At 46.1% G+C, this 26,577-nt stretch overlaps 8 protein-coding genes across 8 annotated transcripts; 6 read left to right on the top strand and 2 right to left on the bottom strand.

The window, feature by feature from the left end:
• The first annotated feature begins 282 nt into the window (after positions 1-282).
• Positions 283-1,919, top strand: BDW43DRAFT_281289 (isopenicillin N synthase family dioxygenase). Its single transcript, XM_032042492.1, has 6 exons — positions 283-525; positions 583-690; positions 750-1,169; positions 1,235-1,371; positions 1,419-1,590; positions 1,655-1,919. The coding sequence occupies exons 1-6, from the start codon at positions 364-366 to the stop codon at positions 1,721-1,723; spliced, it is 1,068 nt and encodes a 355-aa protein (XP_031898844.1). The 5' UTR covers positions 283-363; the 3' UTR covers positions 1,724-1,919.
• A 2,685-nt stretch (positions 1,920-4,604) lies between these two features.
• On the top strand, positions 4,605-5,663 carry BDW43DRAFT_301413 (amidohydrolase family protein; the record flags this gene model as incomplete). The annotated part of the gene is made up of 1 exon (XM_032045038.1): positions 4,605-5,663. The coding sequence occupies one exon, from the start codon at positions 4,605-4,607 to the stop codon at positions 5,661-5,663; it is 1,059 nt and encodes a 352-aa protein (XP_031898843.1).
• A 2,546-nt stretch (positions 5,664-8,209) lies between these two features.
• On the top strand, positions 8,210-10,152 carry BDW43DRAFT_281283 (alpha/beta hydrolase). The gene is made up of 8 exons (XM_032042491.1): positions 8,210-8,561; positions 8,623-8,716; positions 8,768-8,825; positions 8,887-8,964; positions 9,019-9,199; positions 9,273-9,353; positions 9,412-9,484; positions 9,577-10,152. Exons 1-8 carry the CDS (start codon positions 8,255-8,257, stop codon positions 9,704-9,706), a joined length of 1,002 nt encoding a protein of 333 aa, XP_031898842.1. The 5' UTR covers positions 8,210-8,254; the 3' UTR covers positions 9,707-10,152.
• A 257-nt stretch (positions 10,153-10,409) lies between these two features.
• BDW43DRAFT_281277 (uncharacterized protein) lies at positions 10,410-11,802 on the top strand. Its single transcript, XM_032042490.1, has 4 exons — positions 10,410-10,590; positions 10,649-10,759; positions 10,812-11,137; positions 11,208-11,802. The coding sequence occupies exons 1-4, from the start codon at positions 10,470-10,472 to the stop codon at positions 11,526-11,528; spliced, it is 879 nt and encodes a 292-aa protein (XP_031898841.1). The 5' UTR covers positions 10,410-10,469; the 3' UTR covers positions 11,529-11,802.
• A 250-nt stretch (positions 11,803-12,052) lies between these two features.
• Positions 12,053-12,997, top strand: BDW43DRAFT_320591 (DUF3632 domain-containing protein; the record flags this gene model as incomplete). Its single annotated transcript, XM_032049105.1, has 2 exons — positions 12,053-12,468; positions 12,522-12,997. Exons 1-2 carry the CDS (start codon positions 12,066-12,068, stop codon positions 12,995-12,997), a joined length of 879 nt encoding a protein of 292 aa, XP_031898840.1. The 5' UTR covers positions 12,053-12,065.
• A 173-nt stretch (positions 12,998-13,170) lies between these two features.
• Positions 13,171-14,161, bottom strand: BDW43DRAFT_312618 (uncharacterized protein; the record flags this gene model as incomplete). Its single annotated transcript, XM_032047403.1, has 3 exons — positions 13,171-13,630; positions 13,682-13,998; positions 14,078-14,161. 3 exons carry the CDS (start codon positions 14,159-14,161, stop codon positions 13,171-13,173), a joined length of 861 nt encoding a protein of 286 aa, XP_031898839.1.
• A 3,808-nt stretch (positions 14,162-17,969) lies between these two features.
• On the bottom strand, positions 17,970-21,329 carry BDW43DRAFT_281275 (M3 family metallopeptidase). Its single transcript, XM_032042489.1, has 5 exons — positions 19,788-21,329; positions 19,601-19,724; positions 19,239-19,539; positions 18,974-19,174; positions 17,970-18,921 (listed from the first exon to the last, which is right to left on the bottom strand). The coding sequence occupies exons 1-5, from the start codon at positions 21,087-21,089 to the stop codon at positions 18,720-18,722; spliced, it is 2,130 nt and encodes a 709-aa protein (XP_031898838.1). The 5' UTR covers positions 21,090-21,329; the 3' UTR covers positions 17,970-18,719.
• A 2,763-nt stretch (positions 21,330-24,092) lies between these two features.
• On the top strand, positions 24,093-25,516 carry BDW43DRAFT_312616 (uncharacterized protein; the record flags this gene model as incomplete). Its single annotated transcript, XM_032047402.1, has 6 exons — positions 24,093-24,287; positions 24,348-24,384; positions 24,447-24,517; positions 24,583-24,962; positions 25,019-25,080; positions 25,167-25,516. The coding sequence occupies 6 exons, from the start codon at positions 24,093-24,095 to the stop codon at positions 25,514-25,516; spliced, it is 1,095 nt and encodes a 364-aa protein (XP_031898837.1).
• Positions 25,517-26,577: the final 1,061 nt, after the last annotated feature.

Here is a 26,577-nt window from a genome sequence, read left to right as displayed (position 1 = left end):
TCACAGTGGCATTTATGTATTTCTTTATAATGTAGGATATGGAATCAAGTGCCCAAGATTCAAATCAATCTCAAATGCATTATGGATTGATCTCTACCGGGAATTTCTGCCCCACAGTCATTGACATTACCAGCAAGAAAAGAAGTACGGAAGATGGCATGGTAGATAACACAATGCAGTAGGGCTTCATGAAAGCCTGACCTCGAATTCCAGGTTGAGATTAGAAACGTGGCAGTAAAGCGGGGTAGCTCCTTGCAGATAAGAAATGGAAGCATCTCTGAATCTCTCCCCACACCCAGTATACCCTGCGTAAATGACCTTCCTGACTCACAAAGCAACCGTAATAATATCTCACTATCAGCTATGGACCAACTTGACTGGTCGGGGACCTCGCCCGAAGCAGATTTCAACAATATCCCCATAATCGACGTATCCGCTCTACGAAGCTCGGATCTAGAGAAACGCCAACACCTAGCGACACGCATATATGAAGCCTGTACAGAAGTCGGATTCTTCTATATAAAGGTGCCACTTCTCTTACTCCCGGAGTAGTCTTCTATAGCTAACAAATACACCGGACAGGATCACGGAATCCCTGAAGAGCTCATCAGCGCCCTTCATACTGCAGCGCACCAATTCTTCGCTCTCCCCATGGACCAGAAAATGGACGTTTACGTTGGAAAGTCAACGGTAGGTACTTTGACCCAGACACATACCCGTCAAAAACCAAAAATATAACCGAGCAACAGAAATACCGCGGCTTCATGCCCCTATACGCAGAACAAACCCCAACCGGGGACCCAACCGACGCAACTGAGCAAGGCGCAACAGGCGCACTTTCCGAATCATTCGACATTGGGTACGAGATCTCAGCTGATCCACTACGGGCCGCGGGTGATGTGCTTCCCCCGGATATATATGATTTGTATGGAGATAACCTGTGGCCGAGTGATGCGGTCCTTCCCGGATTTAGAGTTACGTATTTACGGTATTGCGCGGAAGCGTTGACGCTTTGTCGGATGCTTATGAGGAGCTTTGCGCTTGCGCTTAGTCTGGATGAGCATTTCTTCGACGATAGCGTGAATTATCCGGGAGTGACTTCGCGTATGTTGCATTATCCGCCTCAGCCTGTTGAGGGGAAGGTTATCGACGGACTTGGGGCTCATACGGTGGGTACTAAATTAGTCATTCTTGTTCAGTGTCAGCCATCGCTCACGGCATTGGTTGTTTCTAGGACTATGAATGTTTTACGATTTTATCTCAGGATAATGTGCCGGCTTTGCAAGTTCGCAATGCGTGTGGTGAATGGATGCTGGCGCCACCTATTCCAGGGACGTTGGTTGTGAATATTGCGGATTGTTTGTCCATGTGGTAGGACTTATCTTCGTGTGCGCTATATAGATGCTGACTTCGTTTAGGACGAACAAGAAGTTTAAATCAACTGTCCACCGAGTTACTAACTTGACTGGTCAAGAACGGTATTCGATACCGTTCTTTTTTGGTGTAGATTATGATACTACGGTGTCAGTTCTGCCGAACTGTGTTTCTGCAGATAGGTCTGAGTGCACGAAACCATTCAAAGCGGGCGAAGTGAGTGGAAAGAATTATGATGCTCTTATGAGGAGAGTCGGGTGCTAACGAGCAATCGTTGCAGTTTGTGCGAGCGCAACTGGCAAAGACTTATGTTGGGTACGGCCAGGAGCCTCCTGCGAACGACTACTGAGGGGTTGGTGTTTTCAAATTGCGGTTATGGTTGATTTAATGCTAGCATCTTAAAGTCACGATCGGCAATAAGACAGCCTCCTGTGCTGTGAACCGGCTCCATCGAGGTATTTTGGAGGGGAGATGCGAAAGTGGGACGATGAAGGTAAAGAGAGAGGCACTTCAGCGGCAATAAGAGGCATTGTAGCATCAGTTCCAACCTTGGGGATTCATCTATATAGTGAGTGTATTTGTAAGATCTCACCAATATCGATACAAATGTTCGATTGATAGTACCCTATTCGTTCCGGGCACCAATGGTGAATCCTAAGAGCTCGGTTTCGATAGTCCTTCGCCGCCGATACTGTACATACCGCCGGTTAGGGCACAAGCTTGGCCATTGCTGTCGACTCAAAATGTACACTAGAGTTTACCCTATATCGTGCGATTTATAACAATATATATTATTATTGTAAGGATGTAGTGCTTCAGATATACAATGTTGTAACTCCTGCTTTAAAAAGCAGTCTTTCCTACTGGAATATTGAACGGTTCAGAATGCGTATTTAAGTGTACACCGGATGTGACAAGCTAGCTCAAGGATATAGGATAGCGTTCTGGTGCAAAACACAAGATGCGGAGCGTTACAGCAATATTTGTATACTGTATTATTTTCCAGCAAACCAAGGTAGTTAGTTATATGCTCTCGCATTTGGAGCCCTCTCAACATAGTACAACTGCGGTTAGGTTCTCTAACCGGCCCCTCCTAGTATTCCGGGGCCGCACGTTACGCGGCCCTGACAGCCATCCAAGCACAACGGCCACCCGAGCAATTCGTTGAATATAGACTATTTAAAAAATCATAAAAAATCAAAATTTCAAGATACCATACTAGATTCTATATAGAAACAAAGTATATAACCTACTGTATCTTCTGACTATGTCTAGATTGTTTGGTGATTATACCTCAATCTAATGCATGGTCAACAAGTTTAATTATAACCTTCTTCTACTTCTTGCACAATTGCTGTTTTTCTTTTATAATATCATAAGCTTTCTGACTCTTTTGAATTTGAGCCAGATTAGTACTTGATACTACTTCTCTAACTTATATATAATATTTTAAAGCCTTAGCTCTTTCCTGTCTTGCGCGTTAAGCTGCAGTAAGTTGCTCTAATTGTTTATATAGACTGACTGTAAGATGAGCTTGTGCAATACTGCTCTTTATCAATATATCAAGATAATGTTTGAATTCCCAGCTATTTTTATTAAAATGCTTGATATTCTGAGCCACTGATTTAAAGCATTGGATAGTTTTAGGCATGCTTCTAAAGGAAAAGTTGCTACTCTCATTAATAGAAGAAATAGGTATAATAGGCTGAACTTCTGGTAGATTATCCAGGACAATACTAGGATTCCAGGGCACTATTCCTGCAACTTAAAATCTATATAGCACTGTATGTTTTTTAAAAGTTTTATAGCAAATAATTATAAGTGTAGCTAAGAAATCTTTCTTAGAAAACTTGTCTCTATCAGGATATAAAGAGTCAACAGCACTTATTGCCTTAATAATTAAGATATACTCATGATTGGTATTGCTATTAATATAGGCTTTCTTTCCCATCTCCCGTGTGACTATCTATTAAATCTATTAATCTTTTCCTATATCAATTTGAAAGCCAGTCTTATCAAAATTCCAGATATTATTATCTACAATTCTATAATTGTCAAGGATATCTACTATTCAGGGTAGAAGACCTGTCAAATAGGTAAGGATACGTAGGCTGGGAGGGAGAGAGAGATCAAAGGCAGGCAGTAGATATTGTTCAGACAGGAGACTGATTCTTGATCTCCTCCTACTACTAACTATTCGCTAATTTATAGCTGAAGACTCTGTACGTAAAGGGTTCAGATTTCCCGTTGAAAACCAAACCGTTGATGGCCTGATGTTCCTCATCGGTGGCCGATTGTCCATGCACCTGGGTCAGGGTATCCTGTACGGCCATCAGGCTGAATCGCTATTCCATCTGTGACAATAATCTTAAATAATTTTAGAAAGACAAGAAAACTACTCTTAAATAGTCTTAGTATTATAAGCCTGTTTTCTTTCCAGCTCAATAGCTTTTCCTTTTTGTATATTATATATAGAATGATAAGAAAGCCAATATTGAAGCCAATTTTTACTGACTTTAGAAGATAGTATAGTAGGATTAATATATGCCTCCTTTAAAATTAAATTTGCGCAGTTTTCAACCATCTAAGACCTCAAGAAAAGACTAACCTCTTCCAGTATATTAATATATTAATATAATACAAGATCTTGAGCTTTATTTAGCTTTAGATTTATAAATGGGCAAGCTGCTAGAGAAGAACAGCCATTAAAATATGTTGATAAAGTTGATCTTGGGACATTAAACTCACGCGCAGTTTTAGAGATATTTGGTTTTTCTTGGTATTTTAATATATCAAGAGCCTTTTCCATTGATCCATCATATTATATGATTTATTAGACATCTTGGTGGTAAAGGAAAGACGTGTTGACTACAATTCATTAAAAATAGAAAAATTGCTCAGGTGGCCGTTGTGCTCGGATGGCTGTCAGGGCCGCGTAACGCGCGGCCCCGGAATACTAGGAGGGGCCGGTTAGTGGGGCGAGCAGGTTTTTATCTCTAATCGGACAGTCGGCATCCCGAATTCCGCCGCGGGATTCCGCATAACGGTAGTGGTGACCTGTTGTTCCCGTATATTTCTACCAAGTCATTGCCACTTCATCGTATGCTTTTTCTTTAATTTTCCCTTTCCCTATCTTTCTCAACTTTCTCAACTTTCTTTCCTTTTTTTTTCTTCTTTTATTTATATATATTCAGCCACTAGAACTTGTGCGTTCTTACCTTCAACTTACGATGACCGAGCCACCGTACAGCGGCCCAATATTTGATGTCCAGGCACACGCTATCCACCCGAGCGCACTTCAGACAGTTGCAGCAGGAGTACGAAGAAATTCGAGTCTAGTGACAGACACTGCCGCGACCATTGCCAATGTAATCTGCAAAGAACTGGCCGATGACCTCGACGGCGAAGCCCGTCGCAAAGCCTTGGGCACGAACACTGTCCAAGTGATCACGGTTAATACATTTTTCCCTCCAATTCCTCCAACAAAGATACTAGATATTGTCCGCAATATCAACCATTGGATGGCCGATAAAACAGCAGGTCAAGCACAGTTGATAGGTACAGCCTCGATCCCTCCACCTCCAGCTCTCCACGCAGCCGGGAATGCCCTGGATGGTGAGCCCTACAGCCAGAAAGCAATCTCGGACCTCCGTCATGCCATTACAGAACTGGGCCTGAAAGGGGTCTTGCTAGCATCAAATTATGATGGCGTCTTCCTAGGTGATGCTGTCTATGATCCATACTTCCAGCTAGCTGAAGAGTTGGAGGTGCCTATTATTATTCATCCAGCTGTGGAGCCCGTTGAAGCTCCATTCATCCGGCGTAAGAATATTGCAACGTACTCCGGATTTTTAAACGACCAGCGAACCACACTTCTCGACCTTGTGATGTCGGGCGTGTATGAAAAATATCCCAGGCTTACTATCATCGCGACACATCTTGGAGGAGGTATACTAACTAGCCTAGGCCGCTTTAGAGCCCTGTCGGCGCGTTTTCCCGGCGATCCCTGGTATGTTGATAGCAATGGAGAAAAACAGCTGCTGCGTAAACCTATAGAGGATTACCTTCGTAAAATATACTACGACTGCAACAACGCAGATGCTGTGGACATCCTGCATGCCGCTTCTATCGTGGGCAGTGACCACCTCCTTACTGGAACTGACTTCCCTTGGACCGACGACTCTTTCACCAGAGAAGTTCTCGGCAAATTGGATGCTTCTATTCGAGCAGAAATTGCTTACAATAATGCTGCTAAATTATTCGGCTATGATCCAATAATGCTTAGGTGATGGGAATACTCTTTATTTATTCAATGCCACTTTTCCCAGGTTAACAAAAATCTGGACTTTGTCCTCCATTCAAAGAGAATATATGAATGCTGTTTCTGTGTGACATTGCTTGTACCTTTTTTTGACTTCTAGGTGTTAGCAGTTTTGTCGTTTGCCGAAAACTGTCACCTATCTTGATTTCTTATTATGACAAACGTAGTATAAAGTTTCCTGTAGTGGCTAACTAACTGTAATGCGTTTACAATCTAGTTTAATTATTCTGAAGAGACATCATAATTTTGGCTTTATTAGTAAATTACGAAACACTATGGCTTCTACTGCTCAAAGGACTGGCGAATTCAAAGCAAATACTACCGTTCTTCTCTGAGGTTTAGCTGTCATGCTTCGATTCTGACCACCGGCGATAAGGACGTCCTTGTTTACCCCTGGTTGCTGATTTTAACTAATTCTGACTAAAATTATGCCGTATCCCTTCGCACTGCGATTAGGCGACCTAGGTCTGACGCCTAGGGAGGCTGAGGATAAACTGTTGAAAGACTTACGATTAGCGCAGGACTAGGGCTGTGTCTTACTCCTCGGGTGAGGCCGATGCCTTTCCCGCCAGGAGAAGTGTAACTGACACGAGTAGCAATGCCTTGATGTCTGGTAAGCACAGCTTCAATTTTCCAATACGATTGTCCTAACGGAATCCTTTTATTATATCTGCGGAGTACTTTTTCTTACAACAAATTGTGTGGGTGTGTTTGGCGAAGCCTTCAAATCACGTATCCACATGGCCTTATACTATCCCCCACTCAGCTCGTCGCAGACCGTAAGAATCTGGCAACGACATATCGAACAGGTTAGTAAAGCGGGCATCCACGTTAACACCGGTGAACTGCTGGTATCAGATCAGTTCAGCAGTTATATATGGCCCACCAAAAACTACCAAACTGATGCGGATCGCAACCGGCTTATGATGACTCGGAGAGGTAACTTTGAGTGTCGTGTCTCCAGTACCGGAGAGACAATCATCTATGAGCTGCAGCAGCAACAGCGGAAGCAAGTCTCTTATTTCCATTCAATATATAGGCAAAACAACATGCTTTCGACCTCGACTATTGATTCCAAAAAGGTATAACAAGGAGGGCCGATCGACAGTAGATCCCCTTACCCAGCATATATCCAGCGCTTCGAGGGCATGCAAACTGCTGCAAGGCAACTAGGAAACCACGCAACTTTGAGAATGGGCGGCCAACAAGGTGCCCCACGTCCTAAGGGCTCGTCAATTCAGTCTCCAACTATATGGTCCAGTCCCAGCAGCAGTCTGGTTAGGGCACCCAAGCGGCAAACTTTGGACGCGCCAGTCAGCAAGGACCACTCTCAGTACAGCCATCTGTGGGCCAGATGGTGTACGTGCCTGCGAACATTGCTCCTCAATGAGTGTTTTCTCCCGAAATGGCCTAAACCTAGGTAGAATTAGAATGCGGCTATTTGTCAACACACTAGGTAATGTTGTTCCATTCCCTCTACACTAATGGCTAGCTAGTACATACGACCCTTGGTTGTGGAGAAACAACCCCTTTGTCAGCCAGAGACGTTAAAGAAATATTGTCTATTTGACTATTCCTACTACAGATTGACCACATTTTGTGGTCTAATGGCTGCTTTGGTCAACGGCTTCCCCTCTGCTCTGCCCCATCAATACACGCGCCAGTTGGTGAAAATCCCCTAGGTAACTAAAAATCGAACGTCCTACAACATTCTTTAGTATGGGTCTGCGCAACGGGGCTGTCCAGCCATGAAGATCAGGCTAATGTTGGCCCCAGGATGAGCGATTTCCCCATCGATTCCCACTTGTAGTCGTATCTTCCTCTTAATTCGCTTAATCTAGCATCTCAGGAACGACGTGATGGATATGGGATCCCCGTATCTCCCTACATAGATTCCCTGCACCAAGTTCAAAAAGCTCTTAGTCCGGGTGTTTAGCGCCTGCCAGCCCTGCAGGTGCTTCGTGAATGACAGAAGGACATTTGGGTTACAGACAACTATAGTAATCTATATCTCCCACGGCCACATCTGGATCAACGGAAGCATTGGAACTATGTAGGTGATGGCCTCGAATACTGCCCCAAGCTGTGCGTAGTGAGCGTTAAGGCACTACTCGTTGTCGCCGACTGTCCTGTTTGATGAATCAATATTGGCTGCATACACCCTGATCACTCCCTAAGTCTGTACCGACCCGCGACTTTTCAACATTTGGAACGGTCAGTTCCAACGAAAGAAAAATGAAAAAGAAAAAAGAAAAAAAACAAATGAAGACACCTCAGAAGGGTCTCTCATACCGTGATGTATCCCCCAGGACAACTTCACATGGACTGACCCACATATCGACAGTCTTCGGACATTATCTTTCCGAGATCTTTAGAGCTCGTATTACGTATAGGTCCCTGGGTATATAGTGACCTATACTGCATGTAGACTAGGGCTTATATCTTGGCAATCAATTAGGCGACTATATATATCTTCTAACAATGATAGCTAGCTACGCATGTATGTGTATACCTTCTAGTTATTCGACATACCGGAGATATTGATCCAATTTACCCAGAATGGCGCAGAACAACAATGAGAAACCTCTACGTTATGCGCACTATTCCGTCCCGGACCCAGACTTCGCCAAATATAAGGCCATGCCCAACCCGTTTGCAGAGCTGGACACCCTTTCGCCGGCTGGAATGCGCGAAATCATGTCCCATATGCCAGTCACGTTCCCGTATGACGAGGCAATTGTCAGCAGCGTTGAGGTCAACCATCGAACTATCAAGGTCCGGGATGGTGCCGAGATCAAAGTGGGAATTTACAAGGACAAGGACGTTGGCCCCAACGCTACCTTGTTCTTCGGCGTTCATGGCGGAGGTAGGTGTTCAACGACTGTTTCGTTCCATTGTCTGTGATTGTAACTGATTCATCACCCAAGGCTGGGTCCTCGGAGACTATCAGTCTGAAAGGCCTATGCACCTTTTGGTTGCGAAGAAAACGAAGTCGGTTGTAGTTGGCGTTAATTATCGGCTGTGAGTCCTTCCGCCCTTCTAATTGACTAGGCGTTTTAACTCATAGAACAGGGCTCCCGAATATCAATTCCCACACCCTGTCAATGACTGCTTCGATGCCCTGCAATGGGTGAGCTTTCATCCCACTCCCCGCATTCTATTTATAACCATGACATCTAACCAAAACACAGTGCCGAGAAAACGCAGATACTCTAGGAATTAACCCTAACCGAATTATCGTCGGTGGAGGCAGCTCGGGTGGAAACATCGTGCGTACATCTATACCCAAACCCCGGTTGCCCTCTAACTTTGACCCCATCCAGGCTGCAGCCCTAGCACAAAAAGACAGGGATGAAGGCATCGGCGCCGTTATCGGCCAGGTGCTGAACATCCCTGATATATGCCACCCAGCCCACTTTCCTAAGGATAAATACGAATACAGCAGCCCTGAGCAAAACAAAGATGCACCGATTATGCCAACTCATGCTGCCCATTGGTTCTGGGGTATGGTACCCGATGCTTATCGTGTCATATTATACCGATAATGTACCCCATTTACTGATACGCACGTATATAGAACAATATTGTCCCACAGCTGGTGTGGATCCCTATGCGAGTCCTATATTGGCAAAGTCGCTTGAGGGGTTACCTCCTGCTTGTATGTCTTCTTCAAACCTTGATTTCTTACTTCGGTAATGAGTGCTGACGTGCAAAAGTGGTACAAGTAGCCGGACTTGATCCTATTCGGGATGAAGGTCTTGCCTACTGCGAGGCTCTCGAAGATGCAGGGTGAGTCAAATCATGATCCTAAATATTGGATCACATACCTTTCTATCCAACACATGGAGGGCAATCACTGATAGTCTGTCTGTATTACGCAGAGTTCCTGTGCAACGAAAGGTCTACCCCGGCCTTCCCCATGCCTTTTATCTTTTCCCGGATCTGAAAGCTACCTCTGTTTTCTATGATACGGTAGTGGATTGGATTCTTGCCCTTGAAAAAGCACACTAGAATTTGGTGTGCTTGTGTACGAAGACAAGTGTACGGGAGCTTAGTTTTTCAGGTGTTCTATCGACCGGCATAGATTAATTGACAAATACTTCGAAGATGATCTGTCAATGCATACATTGGCCCTTTGCAAAAAAGCTGCACTGGCGCATCAACTTGTGAGTCCATATCATGCGCCGTAAACGCAAGAAAAGCCATAACTATAATTCAGGTAAATTCTGCGCAGGAAACTTTTCCTGAGGCAGCATGGTCTCAGGTCAAGAGTCTTGACGACTATTTTGAAAGCAACAAAGGGCCATATTAGGGTTGAGGGGAGTGGGTCGGACGGTAATCCACAGGATATCGATTAGCCCGCAATGACGCGTTTTATTACCTAGAAATTTTCGCTGTTGATATCTCTTGTCTATATTACATTTTGTTCCTTAGGATGAGTGTCGGGCTGGGTATGTGGAATAACTAGGAAGGATGGCACAATCTCAACTTCGTACGCTGCAGGCTTACCTCTGAACATGATGAAATGTCATGCGTCATTAGTGATAGAAGAGAAAGACTGAGATCTGCCTTGTAATCCAATCAATTAGTGCAGATCACTTTGCACTTGCTTCATGCGTGCGGGGTTCGGAGATCCACGGTCAAGTTAGGGTCTGAGCGAGACCTGAGCGGGGACGTCAGGTAAACCCTGAATGTTAAGCATCTACACTCCCAAGTACAATCCACCTCTGAATCAGGTCAATACCCAAGTAACCTGTAAAGTAGCCCTATCACCATGAGTGCCAGAAGCGACTGTAACGTCCATGACCCCATGCACCGCGAAAGCAAGCCATCACAAGGAGATCCATCGCGACCAGTCACAGACCTGTTCCGTCTAGATGGGCGCACGATCGCCAGTAAGACTTCGATATCTTCATCTACAAATACATGCCGATGACCAAATGTGTCCAATAGTAACCGGTGCCCATGGGTTCCTTGGCACAACTCTCGCCAAGGCTATCCTCGAAAGCGGCGGCGATGTAGTCTGTCTCGATCTACCGGATGTGCCTACTGCGGAGAATTGGAGTGCGTCTACTATCTTAACCCTATGCGACCCTCGCTAATGTGAAGGCAAAAGATGACATCGAGGCCGCTGCACTAAAACATAATGGTAGGCTCTCATACTGGCCCCTCGATGTCACCAATGAGGATATGGTCGGCGAGGTATTTTCCAGGTTCATGTCTACACTGCGGTTTCCACTTCGAGGACTAGTGGTCTGTGCGGGAATATCACGCAACGGTCCTGCGATTGACTTTCCGATCTCGATAGTGCGAAATATATTCGATGTCAATGTTAGCGGGGCATTTCTGGCCGCGCAGGCAGCTGCTCAAGAAATGAGGATGGCGGACGTTAGCGGGAGCATTGTGTTGGTGGCTAGTATGAGCGGCTATGTATCGAATAAGGTATGTTACGCCCAGCTGTTTCTTTGTGCGTCGTATCTCTGTATCGTGCTATACTAAGACAACCATACAGGGAGTTGATACTGCCGGGTATAACGCGTCTAAAGCGGCTGTCCAACAGTTAGCTCGATCATTAGCTGCCGAATGGGGATCAAGAAAGGGCATGCCCCTAGTCCGTGTCAATTCCCTTTCTCCGGGCTATATTCGTACGGCTGCGACGGTGGAATCCCTTCAGAAGCCTGGGATGGAGGCTCAGTGGGTTGGAGATAACATGTTGTACCGGCTAAGCACGGCGGACGAATTCCGAGCTCCAGTGCTCTTTATGTTGGGTGATGGGAGCAGCTTCATGACTGGTTCTGATCTGCGAGTGGATGGTGGGCATTGTGCTTGGTAATCCTTGTGCTCTGATCGATGGAGACAATGCCTCGGACATAGCTGTAAGCCTGTCTTGAATCTGATAAAGCTTTTTCAATCCTACTCTACGGAAGTTGCTGGCTCCGGGGACTTTTTGATAAAATTTTGTTCTTCACTATCTTCACTCCCAAAGTGATGCGGTATAACCATGTAACACGCTATGACAATATTTTGGTCTACTACGATATATGGAGTTGACGAACTAATGAGCACCGCCCCCACGGTATCCACCCTCTAACCTGAGTCTTCACAGCCGCCTATTTAAATACCACGCCGGAGTCCGGAAGGGGGAATGTGCTGAAGATCGGCCGGCGCCATGTCAGCCAAGGATGAATCACAGAGCGATTGACCCACCAAGCTAAGCTTTCTAGCTTCTATATAAACGACCGCTACCACGTTCGAAGCTTCATCGGTCACTACTCCTCCCAATCTAGCTCACGCCTACCAACTGGTGAGCTTCTACGAAGGTTGATATTTAAAAAACAACTCAATACAGAAACACAGATCACTCTGCGACATGGCAAGAGAAGACTTTATCAAGCAGATTGAATGCTCAAAAGAATTCCAGATCCTCGAGAGGCTGGGTCTACATCCTGATGCAACAGCCAAAGATACAGTACAACAGATACTCGACCTTGCAGTGGCAGCTCTTGACAAGGAAGGCCCAGCCGAGCTTTATGGCGTTGGCACGATTGACTACAACGTCTCCTTGGCGCTCTTGGAGCTCGCTCAACGTTTAGGACCTGCAAAGCACGGCAAGCTAGTCGAGTTTGTCTCCTTACTTCAAAAGGAAATAGTCCTCAATCCATCAACAGGAGAGCCGTTGCAAACGCAAGGGGATGTTCTCTTCGCGGATCTACCTTCTTTGGGCTACACGGAATTGACAACATGGTATGAGTTTGGAGGTGATTACAGAGGGAGTGAGTGCCGTTAACCACATATACCTTTTCTTGCTCTAACGAGTATGATATAGATCCCAGTGACCCAAAGACGAAGTCTAAGGAAAGGGAGAGGTGGGTGAAGCTAAACGCATTTATTGCACGACTCAGCCAAGCTGCTGATATTCGGTACCCTCCGTCGGGTGAGACATTTGATATGCACTGCATGGATAAATCTCTACATGCGATTTGGACGATGCAGTTTGCGCTTGAACATGAGATGCACACCCCTGAAGCATTAGTTGACACAGCTGCTATGGAAGCTGCGTGTGTTTGGTTTATTTACGCGGCCGACCGTTTATGGGCCAATGTTCAGCACTCTCGTATGTACGATGTGAGCGCCGGAGCTGGTAGTAATAGGTTTAAGGAAAGGGGATGGAATGGGTACACGCGCGAAAGGTGGGAATTATGGCATGAGTGCCTTCAGGATGCGAAGGGTGCTTGCACGGATGAAAGGATGGGGAACTTGCTTGGAGATGCTCTTGCCCACATGAGGCGGGCAGCGTCGTAACATTAAATCGACATAGGTTGCCCTACTTAATTCAATATTTGACGTACATAACCTCTCTTATTTACATATGTTGTGGTCAAGCATCTTTCTCAAATAGCCCTCAGATATATAGTAAACTCAAATTATATTTTAAGATGATTCTGCCGCACAGATCCTGCAGCGAATTTAGCTGATCAAGCTCTAGGCGCTCCAACTACACCATCCCACTCGCCTTCACCCCCTGACACGACGTCTTTCCAATCCCTCTTCTTCAACCACTCCTCAAATGAGTCTGTCTGCACGGGCATCTTAAGTTGCGAAGGACTGATGACCCCTTCAATACCAGCCGCATATCCATACTCCGCAATATACCCAAAAGCATCCAAGACCTCCCAAGGTATCCCAAGCTTCTCGTGCATCTCCTCGAGGTCCATTTCGACTAGGTCAGCCTTGTGCCCCGTAGCCCTCGACCACACTTCCACAATCTCCTCTATACTACTCTCACTATCATAAGCAAGCAATCTCGTCTGCGGAGCCTCATCAACCAACGCCCTAACAAAAGCCCCAGTCGACTCCCTAGCCCCAATGATAGGTATTCTCTGGCCTTTCTTCAAGGGTACCGTAAACCGATAATTCCGAGCCGAAGGATCCCACCTCGGCATAAGGAGTGGGTTAGTTGCCTATGCGCCGAGGATAATATATGACGTCTTCTTGGCCAGCTCCGGCATCTCTGTCTCAATATACTCCATGATCTCGGCTTTAGTATCGCAGCGGTATACGTGGGAGTATTTCCCATGAGAATACTTCTTCAACGGCATAAGGGCGGAGTAGATGAAGCGTTCGAGTGTCGGAATACCTGTGGCGGCGATCGCGGCGTTCCGACCGTGTTGCACCTCTACTGCGTAGGCTTCATCGCTGCTTCCGGAGGCACGATAGGAGCCCCAGAAATCCGTGTTGGCAAAGATAACATTTGCATTGGCGAAGGCGGGCCGTAGGGAGGAGACGTCAGAGAGGTCAGAGGTCTGCTTTTACGACGCTGGCGCCGAGGAAGGCGAGACTTTGCGCGTCTGGGGAGGAGGCATTGCGCGTAATGCAGCGGACGTGCCAATCGGGCAGGGAGAGGAAGGTTTCTGCGACAGAGAGGCCTTGGTTGCCTGTTGTGCCGACGATGGTGATGGTCTTCATTATTTGGGGTTGTGTGGTTTGGATGGCTTGGGTGTGGTGTTGGGTGGATAAATGATTTTGCCTATGAGTTCACTCTTGTTGTTGTTTCGGGATTCTGTTAGGATTTGGCTTTTGGACGTCGTTAAATTCCTGGTTTATATACTTCTACTAGGAATGATTTGTATATTGAGTCGGATGAATAGTACTATTGGACAGTAAGCCAATAGTGTGGCGACTCTTAGGGCTGCGCTCCAATTGGTGAGAAAAGCGTAAGCCACCCCCAGTCGGCGGAACTCAACATCAACATCAACCCTGTTCTTGATATTCGAACCCGTAAGCCACCTAACGACATGCACGGAGATAACAACCAAGGAATACGAAAACGTCCGAAGCGAGTCATAACGCCGGCGCGCAAAGAGCAGAACCGGGCTGCCCATTGAGTTTATCATGAGTATACCGAAATGTCGGGGGAGATAGGGACAGTGCTGATTTGAGGCAGGCCAGAGGCAAAGAGAGCGCTCTCAACGAGAAAAGCACATAGCGCAACGGCCTAGCACAGTGAGGACGCTGCAGCCCGCTCCAGCGCCAAAAAATGTGCAGCTTACGCTCGCTGACTCGTCCAAGGATGTAGGCCGATCCAAGCAATGCTTGGCACCGATGACATTGACCCTCAATCATTTGTTTCCTTCTGAAATAGCGCCTCATCCACAGAATGGTGCACAAAATTGCGACCAGTTCACACCCAGTTTAGACTTTTTAGACTCAAATTTACTGCGGGATGCAATGCCACTGGATCTCTACCGCAACACTCTCGAATTGACGCACACCACGCTTCTCCGAGCATGTGTTCACAATGCACAGAGTCTTGGCATTAACATCGAGGATTTCTTCAGCTACAAGTGCATGTCACTCTGCTCACCATTCTACGGGCCCAATACCACTATGTCTGATGACCCTCAAGCCCTTGTTACCGCCCTTTCTCGTCCTCTTACTCCTGCACATCTCCAACCCACACTGCCCCAAATTCTCTTTCCCCATCATCCACTCTTGGACCTGATACCTTTGCCTGCATTAAGAACCCGAGCCATCATGCTAGCTGCTACGGCACCAACTATGTTGGACTCTGTAGAACTGAAAAGGGATATTGTCGAACAGGGCGGGATTATTTGTGAAGGCGAACAACCCTTGGATATACTCAGCTGGGTGGCTAAGCCGTGGTTTATGAATAAATGGCGGGTACTAATGGGCGCCTCTTATTTTTTAAATTTTATTCGCTCCAAGACAATACTTATAGAGATAATTTTAAACCGTTTCGCCACTGGATGTGCAGCGCCAAGTCATGGCCTCCTAGTGGATACCAAACTTGCATCCAAGGTGTACTTGTATAAAGGGTAGAGTGTTCCTAAAAACTAAACTGCTAGTCGGAGGATATTGGCGTCATAACTTATGCAGGTTAGTTTCTAGTGGCTCATATATATCTAAAAAATTGAAACAATTTGTAATGTGGTATGGTTGTTCACTGTTTAGTTTCGATATCTTTATCAAGGATATATATCTCGAGAAGCCTTTTTAAGTCCGCAACCCTCGCAATATGAGATAAGCACGACTAAATTTGCGATATTATTGCTCATTATTGAGATTTAGCCATTAAGCAACTGCCTAATATGTCAGCGAGATATGTCTAGTTTTGGTTGTTACAGGGTCGACCTCTTAATGGGTTTCAAGTCGAGACAGTTAGGGTTCAAGGGTTCAACATAACCCGCGCCGACCCGCAGCGGTTGAACTCCCGCGATTCTTGGCTTGGAAACTCCTTATTAGCCGAACTTAGCCGCAAATGTAAGTTCTGCGGAGATAATTCAGAGGACTTCCTTCATGAGATGCATTTGCGGAACCATGCAGCTACTGACCACCGCCTGATAACATAAACTTTGTCCGTTGGTGCTGTCCATGCCAAATATGTGGACGATGGAGCTGTTTCCGGTGTTTCTTGTATATTTATTAGACTACGATCCTTTTCCCGGCTTTTGTGTTGTGCAATTTTAATTTCCTGTCGTCGTCGTTCCTGTTGTTATAGACTGTCAGCTTTTGCAATTTCAGTTCGAGTTCAATTCGTGGGTCTGGACATATGATATATCTTACCATGCCCATTCGTTACAGCGCCTTGCGAGTTCCGTTTTGCATGATTTACGCTCTTTGACACTATCTCAGCGCCATTTCCGCGGCCTAATCTATACTAGGCTTGGTTCAGTATTGAGATAATTTACGATCCGTAATGAACATAAACTTACCAAAAGGGCATAAATGGGACATTGTTCTGTAAATACACAGTGAACGGGATGTCCCAAGCTGCAATAGAAGTGGCTCCTCTCATGGTGTCTAACTACCTAATGATTATATACAATGTATTTATATAATTTGGACATAGAGAAAAGACAATATAAGAAGTACAGCTGGTTAGCTATGGGGCCACTATTTGCTTGACATAGCTGATTCGTGAAATGTGTAGTTCCTCCTCCCATGCCAGGATACTTACAGTACACGCATACTCAGCATGCTGGAAAATCAGGACAAAACTAATCCTACTAGCCAATTGTTTTGTTGGCGTGACGGCGACAAATTAATCAACTTCTTCGAAGTCCTGACCTCTCAGCGCGGGTGAGGGCGTTCTGGAAGCCATGACAAGGGGGTGATTTCCAAGAAATAGTTTGACAGCCGATTGTGTCTGGGTATGAGGTAGGTTGATATGCTCTTCGCGAGGTAACTAACCGACTATTACAGTGGCTGTAGACCCCGCTGAAGTTTCCTGCAGATGTTGTGAGCGCCCAATATGAGTGGGGTTTGCTGGAGAGGTTGGACTTGGTAATAAATTGTACTCGTCCATCCAGTTACTGAGAGCACGAGAGGAGGACCTGGCATCCGGTTGATTAAGCCCTAATATTTTGTTGTATAACCCAGAATATTTTTTCTTTATATTCAAGGCAGCTTTGAGCTTCCCTAGGGACTTCCAGGTATAGGCGAAGTTCGCCATACTGCTCAGGGTGTCAGGATGTTCATCCCCCAGCACTGTCTTCCTTGTTCCATTACTTGCATGTCCAGGTTCTCAGCTTCATTCCACGGTCCCTGCTTCCGGTAGGTTGATGCCAGGTTTGCCATGCTGGCCAGAGTTGAGGGATGTTCGGACCCATTTCTTTTATAATGGATCTTCATCAGCTTGTTGTATAATACCTCTTTTTCGTGGTATCGTCCATCACTCGCAAGGCAATCTGAAGTTCTCTTAATCTAATCAATGTACTGTTCCTGTTGTGCTAGAAAATCATTTTCATGCACAAAGGCCAAAACATGAGGGAGGTACTCTCGCCATAGTTCTCGATTGATATAATGATCATCTGGAAAAATATCCTGCATTCGATCAGACACCTTTTAGGTCCACTGACTGAATAGTGCATTCTTTCTTAGCCAGTTCCGGATCGCAATATACACAAACCTGTGTATACTAATTTCTTTATCTTGACTATTGATAAATGAAATAGCATTCAGAAGTCCCAAAGCATTTATTCCGCGTTTTTTTTTTGATATTGGCAAGGGAAGAAGAGACTGGGAAATGTTTTAATGATTAAACAAGCCATAAAAGACAGATAGTCGGTTGCTAAATGATCCTGATATTCAATCTGTTTGAATAATATTAACCAGGTGGTAATTACTGGGTTCTGGATATCCTTAGAGCGTCCTGTATCTCTGAAGGCTTCACTGAAAAGATCCACTATTTCTAGTTCCTGCTTTTGTAGAAGCTCGAGGTAGGTAGACAGACTTAAACCATTCTTATTAATATATGCTGATGCCTGTGTAATTGCCAGTGGAAGGAAGGTCAGTTGTTCAACGATGTACAAATTCGGGGATGCTTTTAACGAGGAAGTCAAATTGTGTTGAAGGCATATGATAAATCTCCTTGACCTTGTAACGTAGTACTCAAAATATCGTCATATCGCAGTGCAAATCTCTGAGCCTTTTCTGCTTGTCATTCCGTCGATCGATTTTTCCGAAAATGAATTTCATGAAATGCTTGACCTTGGTAGCTTGTTGATTGGGAAGACATTGACCACCCTGTCGCTATTGTAAAGCGAGGACCTGTGAGTTCCCTGCTGTGGTTAGTTTTGGCCTCCCGATACGCCGGCTGTCCGCCCCTCATCGTGACCTCTGGTAGTATATAAGAACCGTCCCCTCGCTGTTCGAACCATCCTCTCTCCCAACTTCTTCTTTCCTCCTAGATGCCCTCCCTTATTCTGCACCCCTCCGGTTGCTGCCATCGTTTCACTTGTCCGTATGGCTGCTACCATAAAACCTCCTCCCCCCCTTTCTCTTTTCCCATCGGAAATAACGGCTGCGCCTCCCCCCTCTTGTCGCCTCCACTTCGTAGGCTCCTTTCCTGCTGTCAGCCTTGACCGGTTGCTGAGCTGGCCAAGCTGATCATATCCCCCTTTCTTTGCTTCCAGTGAATTCATCCAGATCACGGGACAGTAAAGGTGCACCCCCCTGGTTTTCCTAACCTGTAGCAAAACCCGTTAACTGGAGAGCTATACAGCTAGTTCGCTCCCCGTGCCAGCCCTTCCACGAGCGCATTCATATTTGGTGGGCGACCCAGGAAATCCTCCAACATTTTCAGTAAATCCTGTTGACTTCCACCTTGCTCCAGGATGTGGCGACGATATCTATCCCAAGAGTCCTTATTGTACGGGGCTTCGGCAAACACGGAAAAGAATAGATCCTGGGCCATTGCCGTGCAGCTTCTACTGTTAGTTGCGCCCGCGTAGGATTGGATGGGAAATGATAACATACCACAGATAAGCGTAGTAACAAACATCATAACCCGCTGTCAGATGGGTAAACGTTCCAAATGCAAACCCGTCTCTGCACTCGGAAAAGTCCATTCCCTCTATCTCCTCTCGGAGGTCATACCAGAGCTTCTGGACGTTGAGCTCGGCGATTTCCGTTTGCGCCTTGAGGCTATGAATCTGTAGATCGAAGATTGAGATCGAACTAGTTTATGAGACTCGTCATCAGTGTCTTGGTCCAGGGGATTAATTTTTGCGACGGTACATACAGTTGATATAAATGATAAAGCCCCCGGTTGAAGTAGCGATGCTTCACCAGGCGGTTCACCAAATCCTCGGGGATTTCCTTGGGCGGATCGGATCCACCAGGGTGTTGCTTTCGCCATTCCACTAGGTAGTTGTCGTTAAGCGTAGTGTAATGGCAGCTGAGCCGTTTAAGGACGTCCGGCATCCAACACCAGTTCTCGAGCATGACGCTGGGCATCTCGCCAAAGTCGGGTGGTAACCTGTATCCGTGGAAGTGAACATATCTGGTCTTCGCCAACAGATCATGGATCCCGTGACCCATTTCTACAACGTGTTGTTACTTAACGCGGTTCAATCATTGGTAGCTAGTTTAATGGGCACATACCATGAAACAAAGTCACCACCTGGTGATGCTTGAGCAAGGCACAGGTTGTAGGTGTTGATGCTGGGAATGAACACATTAAAATGGTTGATGGATGTTGCCTGTTCCCATCAGGTTTTAGATAGCCCTGTACGTCTTGTGAGCAATGAGGTAGAGAGCTGGAAGACCCTGGAGGGATGTAAATACTAACACATTGAATATTGACGCTCTGATTCCCACGATACTTATTTTCCCTCCATAAGAGATCAAAATACAGATATCCGATGAATCCACCACATTTCGTATCCCACACAGAGAACACCCGTACGGTGTCATGCCAAATGACATCTTCATTCAGGTTCTCGGTTGGGACGGGTTCGAATCGGAGTTCAAGAAGAGAGGAAAATATGTCCAGCATCCCAGTCGCAGTTCGCTCCAGTGGAAAGAATTCGGAAATTGTGGTTTGGTCAATATCAAACTCCTGCTCCACCAGCCTTTCATAGTACCTCTTATCCCACGGCGGAAACTTCTCCGCTGCTCGTCGTTCGGCGTACTGTCCACTCTCCTGTAGATCCTTCAGCCGTCGATGCTGTAGCACCTTGATCTCCTCTCTCCCACAGAGACAAAGAGTTTGTCGAAGCTGACCAAGGAAGTCCTCTAGCCACTGCATGGTCTTCATCATCCGCCTTTCTAACCTAAAAGCAGCATGATGCGGATATTTCAACAAATGAGCCTGTGCAGCGCGACGTTTGATAATCGCCTCGAGAACCGGCTTATTCTCTCCCAGCTTCATATTATCCTCCAAGAACATCCTCTTGCGTGTCTCCGAGCGCTTCGCATAAGTCAAAACAGCAAATGTCCCCCCATTCGCAAAAGGCACGAACTTCAACCCTGTACTCGTCTGATTTTCCCTCGATCTCTCTCCTGACCCATCCTTCCACTTCGCCAATTCCTCCGCCGGCAACCCATCCAGCTCATCCAAAGTAAACCAAACACCCCCATTCTCCCGCGCCAAACTCTGTTGAAACCTCCTTTCTAGATTCGCGATCTCCATCCTCTGTTTTGAATATTCCTCCAGCTCAGATGGACTCAACAACCCATGTCCCGCATGCCTGTAACTCAACAGCTCCTTCTCCAATAAATGCCTCGATTCAACATCCAACCTCTCAAAATCTGGATTCTCCCTTGCTGCCCGGAGGAGTTTGAAAAACCTCTCGTCCATAGTCCACGATGCCTGAGCCTCGACGAATAATTTGTGCGCCTGGTTGAATGCCTCCTGTGTGGCTAGTGACGGGGACCCGTATTGTAGCATATAGATCATTCCGTGCTCGCCCTGCACGCTGTTTTCAACTTGGGCTAAAGGATACAAGACATTGTCGAAAGATGCAGTAGAGGGGGTGACGGTCTGGAGGATTACTTTTCTGACAGTGTTGTATTGGGAAATGATGCGTTGCATTGCTGGGACGATTTCATCGGTGCTGGGGACTTTGGGAAGAGGCTGGGGGAGGGCCATAGTTAGTTTTGCTCTTAGATGAGGGGTGGTTTGAAGTCAAAGGGTTGTTTTTGGGTAGTAGGAACTCTGTTTTGGGGGTTTGTGATGGTGTATTCGTGATAGTTGCCGGGCGTCACTGGTATATGTGGGACTTGTTGCTTCAGGTTGACGTATTAGATTGATTGAGGTAGGGTGTCAAGTCCAGTCGGGCAGCAGGGAACCCCAATAGTGTGCAAGGATTCGAATATATGCAAAGCAATGACATTGGAAGGATGGGTTCCTAGCACTTTTGTCGATAAGCAGGCACGAAGCATATTATGACACCTAGTTGGTATGGGGTCAGGTGGTCGGTTTTCGGCGGCAGTGCTAAGTGACAATGATTGATCATTGGTTCTTGCGGTGTTTGGTGGAAGCATTAGCTTGACTGAATGGGCACTAAAAAATGCGAGTTCCTGGTCTAGGGCTTCACGCGGACCTCCGAAATTAATTAGACCCAGCCCCGTCTATTGCTGTACCGGTGTTGAACCTCCTAGTTCCTCCTATATGTGATTAAATTGTTACATTAGGTTACTAGGTCTGATAATTTCCATAGCCCCGTGCTACTCTGAACCCCTGCCAAAACCAAAATTCGAGTCCAGAGTAGGGGCGCGCGGGTAGGTAGGAGTGAGTATAGAGCTTAGACTTGGGTGGCTATTGTTTTGTTTGAGACCATTAGCCTTTTGGCTTCACTATCGCTTGCTCCATGTCATACAGCTGTGATGATAAAGCCCTATAAAAGAGGGTATCCTGTCTTTTTAGCTAAACTACCATGACAAAAGTATTGCAACACCCGAGATTCCGCCCATTGACGCGCTGACTTCACCCGCCATTATTTCAACCAATTCTGTATGTTCTATAATCTATAAATAGATTCTATGGAAATACTATATCAATATTTAGTATACCAACCCCGTGCTTTGTAAACAGAGTGAAGCCTGCGTGGCATAGAGCAAATCAGTTGCTCAATTGTTCTTTGATCAAGGGCCTCCCACGCAGCCTGAATACACTTTTTAAAACGCTTCAATTCAACCTGCGTGTCTTTCGTAGAGAAGAGCCCTGGATAGAGCTCCTCTAGCTTGCGCTTAAGCAGGTGCCAGAACATGCTCAATAGGGTTTAAATCAGGCGAGTGTGGTGGCCAATCTAGGACCCAGATCCCATACATTTCAAACCATTCCTGAGCTTGATGAGATAGATGGAGTTTTGCGTTATCTTGTTGGAATATAGCCCCTGGCTCGTAGATTGGCACGAGACCTTTTTCTAAGTATTCTAAATAGGAGTTGGTTAAATAGCCTCGTCTAGGTGCTGTTTTATCCTGCTGTAGAACCACTAACTCTGACCGACCACCGATCTTGATAGCAGCCCAAATCATATAAGAAAAGGACGTTCCATACTTCTTTAGAGTAACAAGATCAGGTCCATATGCCTCATTCGATAAGCGAAAGACATAATATGTAGAATTATTAGAATCGCGCGCAACGGAGCATTCATCCGAAAACAGTATATTAATCCAATCAGTATTATACAGCCATGCAGCAACGAACGAGGAAATTGATATCGCTTTTTTACAATATCAGCTGTAAGCGGAATACGCTTTTTACTTTTCCTCTTTTTTTTTCAAATAGGAACGTAAAGCGCGGCGAATTGTACATGAAGAGATATTTCCAGGAGTCCCAACAGTAAGCGCTTCCCAGCTGATTCTAGGCCTCCGGCGCACTATCTGATAGATATAGCGCTTAGTCGAGTGGCTTAACTTTTCAGGTCTACCAAGCCTAGGGCGTGATTTTAAAAGGTGGTCATTTTGAAAGCGTTCCTTGGTGCGGTAGACAGTGGAACGATCCACCTTAAAAACTTGAGCAATTTAGTAGGCTGCTGACCATTCTCTAATGCTTGAAGGATAGCAGTGCGTTGCTCACTGGATAGCTCAGATCTAGGCCTTCTATTTGCACTGATACCTGTGCCAAAAGACCTCATTTTGATTGAATTGTATGTAGTTGAAAATAGTGCAATTTTTGACGCGGTGCGCGACGCGCGAAAGTGTTGCGATATCATTGACATATGATTGTATATCCACGGCAAATATAGCCCCAGCGGATAGATAAACCATCCCTTGTTATCTATGATTGTAAGTTAGCTGGAAACTAAATATAGTCAGATTGGTCTATGCAATTTAAAATGTGGCTGACCACACTTGGTAAGGCACATAGTAAATAGTGTAAATCAATCAAGTGGGGAGCCAAACGGGCTGCAATCAATTTAGCCTATAAATTATCATTTATTAATTAGTTTCTTATTCAAACTATGCGGTATGTATTGCCTATTTTGATTTGATCTTCGTTCTCCATTCTATAAAAAGAGGCTGTGCTTGGCATAATAATGTATTCATACAGGGTTATAGTGGCAACCCCAAAATTTCTCCTGGGCACCAGAGGACGACAAAGCCAACCTGGTGAAGCTGCGAGATGTCGAAGAAGACCTTACTCCAGGGACCAGCGTAAGTACTGTTAAGATCAATTGTATTCTGAGGCCCGGCCTTGTGGATCTAAAGTACAGCCCGAGGAGCACTAATCACCTGAGAAACGAAGTCTTTGTTCATCGAGATGACCTCAAGGCTCATCTTCAACGCCTCCTATATAGCGTATGTGGTGTCCCCGAGAATATTAAGCCAAGTGGATCAGCGGTGGGCCCTGGGAAATTGTCCGCTGCATGAATCATAGAATGAAATTTGACTAGTATACCCCATAGTCTCCATAGGGAGCTGGAACACCATTTACCAGCGGATGTCTCCACGTATCGATAAAATCTACTCCCCCTGGTGGACAGGATGAAACAAACCCACGCTCTGCAGACCACCTGGGTAAGTTTCCGGAATCGCCGTCAGGACTCCCTCCCGTACGCTCTCCGTCTCCCGCAAATGTAACCACCTTCCTCTTCATTATACAGCCTTTCTCGTTTCTTTCTCTCGAAACGGCCAGCCGGTCTTCCCCATGGAAGAGGTTTGGAAGAGAGCACTCACGCCTGAGCGAATAGCCTACCTGGCGCAGTCCCGGATTCCGGAGATCATCGTATGTGACACGCTGCTCCTCGTGTTCGCGACCGGCGGGCTGCTGGTGCGTCTCTGGGTCCGGATGCGATACCTTGCTGGGGTCAATTTTGATGATTTATTATGTGTAACCAGTTGGGTACGCCTCCTTGCTCCGCCTGTCTTCCCCTATTTACTCATGCACCGCTGTCGGATGTAGGTCTTTACGTGTGTTCTGTGCGTTGTTTGCATGTGTAGTAAGTAACCACACCGCGGATAGGACACTAGAAATGGTATGCTAATGATTCGATTCTCTCAGTGACAAAGTATGGGCTCGGTAAGCACATTGGGACGGTGCAAAGCTTCGATGATCGGGGAATGTTTCTCAAGGTACGAGACTATTCAATGATGGGCAACTGCATAGCTATCCGCTAATTGTGAAAATCCCTTTACAGCTCAACTTCGTCACCATGCTCGCCTATGTCCTCGCCCTCGGTGCTATCAAGATCTCCTTCTGCCTGCTCTATCTACATATTTTTCCAGGGGAGAAGTTTCGCCTTGCCTGCTGGAGTATATTGGCCATTCTGGTTGCTGAGACGCTCGAAGAAACTCTTGTGGTTATCTTTCAATGTCAGCCCATCCACAAGGCATGGGACCCTACCGGCCTCGTCGAGGGCAAGTGCGTGGACATGACGCTCTTTTACTACATCAATTTTGGGATCAAACTAGCCACTGACCTGGCCCTTTTCGTGATGCCCGTGCCCAAACTTATGCAGCTGAAGATGACGGTGGGCAAGCGTGTAGGACTGGTGGTGATGTTCAGTCTGGGTCTCCTGTACGTTGCTCCTTTTTGAAAGGAATACGGGAAGAGTTAACTAGTATGGATGCTAGGGTATGCGTGACAAGTATTATTCGCGTCACCTATATGAACTCATTCAAGGATGACCACACCTGTGGGTTACAATGATTTCTTTTCTTCCCCTCTATTGTAATTATTCTTTTTTTTTTGAGGACTTTACTGACGACTCGTCGCCTATAGGGGCATTGGTCGGAGCCATGAACTGGTCTTGCGTGGAAGTCGCAGTGGCCATTTTTATTGCATGTATTCCCTCATTCAAATCGCTCGTTACGTACCGCTTTCCCGCTCTACAGCGCCTGCTCGGCCTCTCTAGCAAGGACGACTCAATGAGCCCGTCGAAGATGTACGGGACTTCTACGCATCGGACGTTCAATGGCTTATCAATTAAAGGGCACAATAGCGTCAAGCTGAAACCGGTGACAGGATACAGCAGTGCAGGTGTAGAAACAAGTCACTATGGGTCACAGGAGCGCATCGTGCATGAGGGCATTCAAGTTACTACCGACGTGCGCGTCAATGAGAGTGTCTGATGCCTAGGAATACTATGGTTTCTGTTGGTATATATTTCTCTATCCGACAAATATTCTCATTACAGTTTTCACTCATTCTAGTATTGCTATGGCCCCTGATACTATTGTTGCTATCTATTGTACTTGCCTATCAGTGGGCCCTTGACTCCTTTAGACTCGCGCGCTAAGACTTTAGGAAGTATGTCAATCCTCAAGGATGAAACTAGTAGTCTAGGTCCTCCATTTAATTTATATCCTTCACGCTACTGTCGCACCAGTGGAACCCTAAAGCAGGTAAGACATACCAAGCCTTGTCACTGGCGGAAATCGCCCGAGATTATATCCAGTACCTAAATATACCAGAATGTTTTACTGAAACCTGGACTTGAAGCATTGAGCCACGCATGTTTTATTATTATTTCATGTTTCACTGAGGTTTTGAAAAGTAATTTCGGTAGTTCAAGCGAGCTGGTAAGCTTGTGGAGCTGGGACTGGGTACGGTGCTGTGGGCCTGAAGCCGTCCCCGTTTTCCTCCTCCATTCAGCACCATTATTCCTATTCCATCCTTCCAACAATCCAGTCACTATCATGCAACAAGGAAAGATAGGCTCGGCCCCGCCATTCTATAGGTTGATCCTAGATCTTAGACCTGTATGTATATGCTTATGCAGTTCGTGCACCGTCGTTTGACTGACTCCCTCGGTGAAGTCCGCGCCCTTCCGCAACACCTTGCCCTATTCATGCCCAGAGACTTGGTCTCCTTGGCTCGGGCTTTGAGGAAGAATTGTGATCGATCTGCCCTGATGATCTCCGATTCGTCACGTAGATACTGCTCGATGAGTTTATCATGGAAGCACATAAGAACGCCGATGCCAACGCCATTGGAGCTGAGGAATTCTTCACAGTCAGCACTGCTCCGCCATTCATACCATGGAGACGCTCTAGAAGTCTGGATTCTGCAATCGGGATTCTACACAGTCTACCCTGGTGATTTTGTTAGTACGGTCCACCGCCACTAAAAACGCGCTAAGGAATTCTGCCGGTTATTCAACTCATACCAAATACCAACTAAAAGCGCTCAA

This window comes from Aspergillus alliaceus (genome assembly GCF_009176365.1).
Source record: "Aspergillus alliaceus strain CBS 536.65 unplaced genomic scaffold BDW43scaffold_31, whole genome shotgun sequence".
NCBI lineage: Eukaryota > Fungi > Ascomycota > Eurotiomycetes > Eurotiales > Aspergillaceae > Aspergillus > Aspergillus alliaceus.
Note: the sequence above shows the minus strand (reverse complement) of the source record. Positions and strands in the feature narration are given on the sequence as shown.

Excerpts from the sequence above, each read along its gene's own strand:
- BDW43DRAFT_281289 (XM_032042492.1), top strand. The coding sequence starts at position 364 with ATGGACCAACTTGACTGGTCGGGGACCTCGCCCGAAGCAGATTTCAAC. Across the intron at positions 1,170-1,234 it reads ACGGACTTGGGGCTCATACG|GACTATGAATGTTTTACGAT; the intron begins GTGGGTACTAAA and ends GGTTGTTTCTAG. Across the intron at positions 1,372-1,418 it reads GCGGATTGTTTGTCCATGTG|GACGAACAAGAAGTTTAAAT; the intron begins GTAGGACTTATC and ends GACTTCGTTTAG.
- BDW43DRAFT_281277 (XM_032042490.1), top strand. The coding sequence starts at position 10,470 with ATGAGTGCCAGAAGCGACTGTAACGTCCATGACCCCATGCACCGCGAA. Across the intron at positions 10,760-10,811 it reads GCCTACTGCGGAGAATTGGA|ATGACATCGAGGCCGCTGCA; the intron begins GTGCGTCTACTA and ends TGAAGGCAAAAG. Across the intron at positions 11,138-11,207 it reads GCGGCTATGTATCGAATAAG|GGAGTTGATACTGCCGGGTA; the intron begins GTATGTTACGCC and ends ACAACCATACAG.
- BDW43DRAFT_281275 (XM_032042489.1), bottom strand. The coding sequence starts at position 21,089 with ATGGCCCTCCCCCAGCCTCTTCCCAAAGTCCCCAGCACCGATGAAATC. Across the intron at positions 19,725-19,787 it reads AGAGCGTCAATATTCAATGT|GGCTATCTAAAACCTGATGG; the intron begins GTTAGTATTTAC and ends CAAGACGTACAG. Across the intron at positions 19,175-19,238 it reads CTTTATCATTTATATCAACT|TTCGATCTCAATCTTCGATC; the intron begins GTATGTACCGTC and ends CTCATAAACTAG.
- BDW43DRAFT_281283 (XM_032042491.1), top strand. The coding sequence starts at position 8,255 with ATGGCGCAGAACAACAATGAGAAACCTCTACGTTATGCGCACTATTCC. Across the intron at positions 8,717-8,767 it reads GTTGGCGTTAATTATCGGCT|GGCTCCCGAATATCAATTCC; the intron begins GTGAGTCCTTCC and ends CTCATAGAACAG. Across the intron at positions 9,354-9,411 it reads TGAGGGGTTACCTCCTGCTT|TGGTACAAGTAGCCGGACTT; the intron begins GTATGTCTTCTT and ends GACGTGCAAAAG.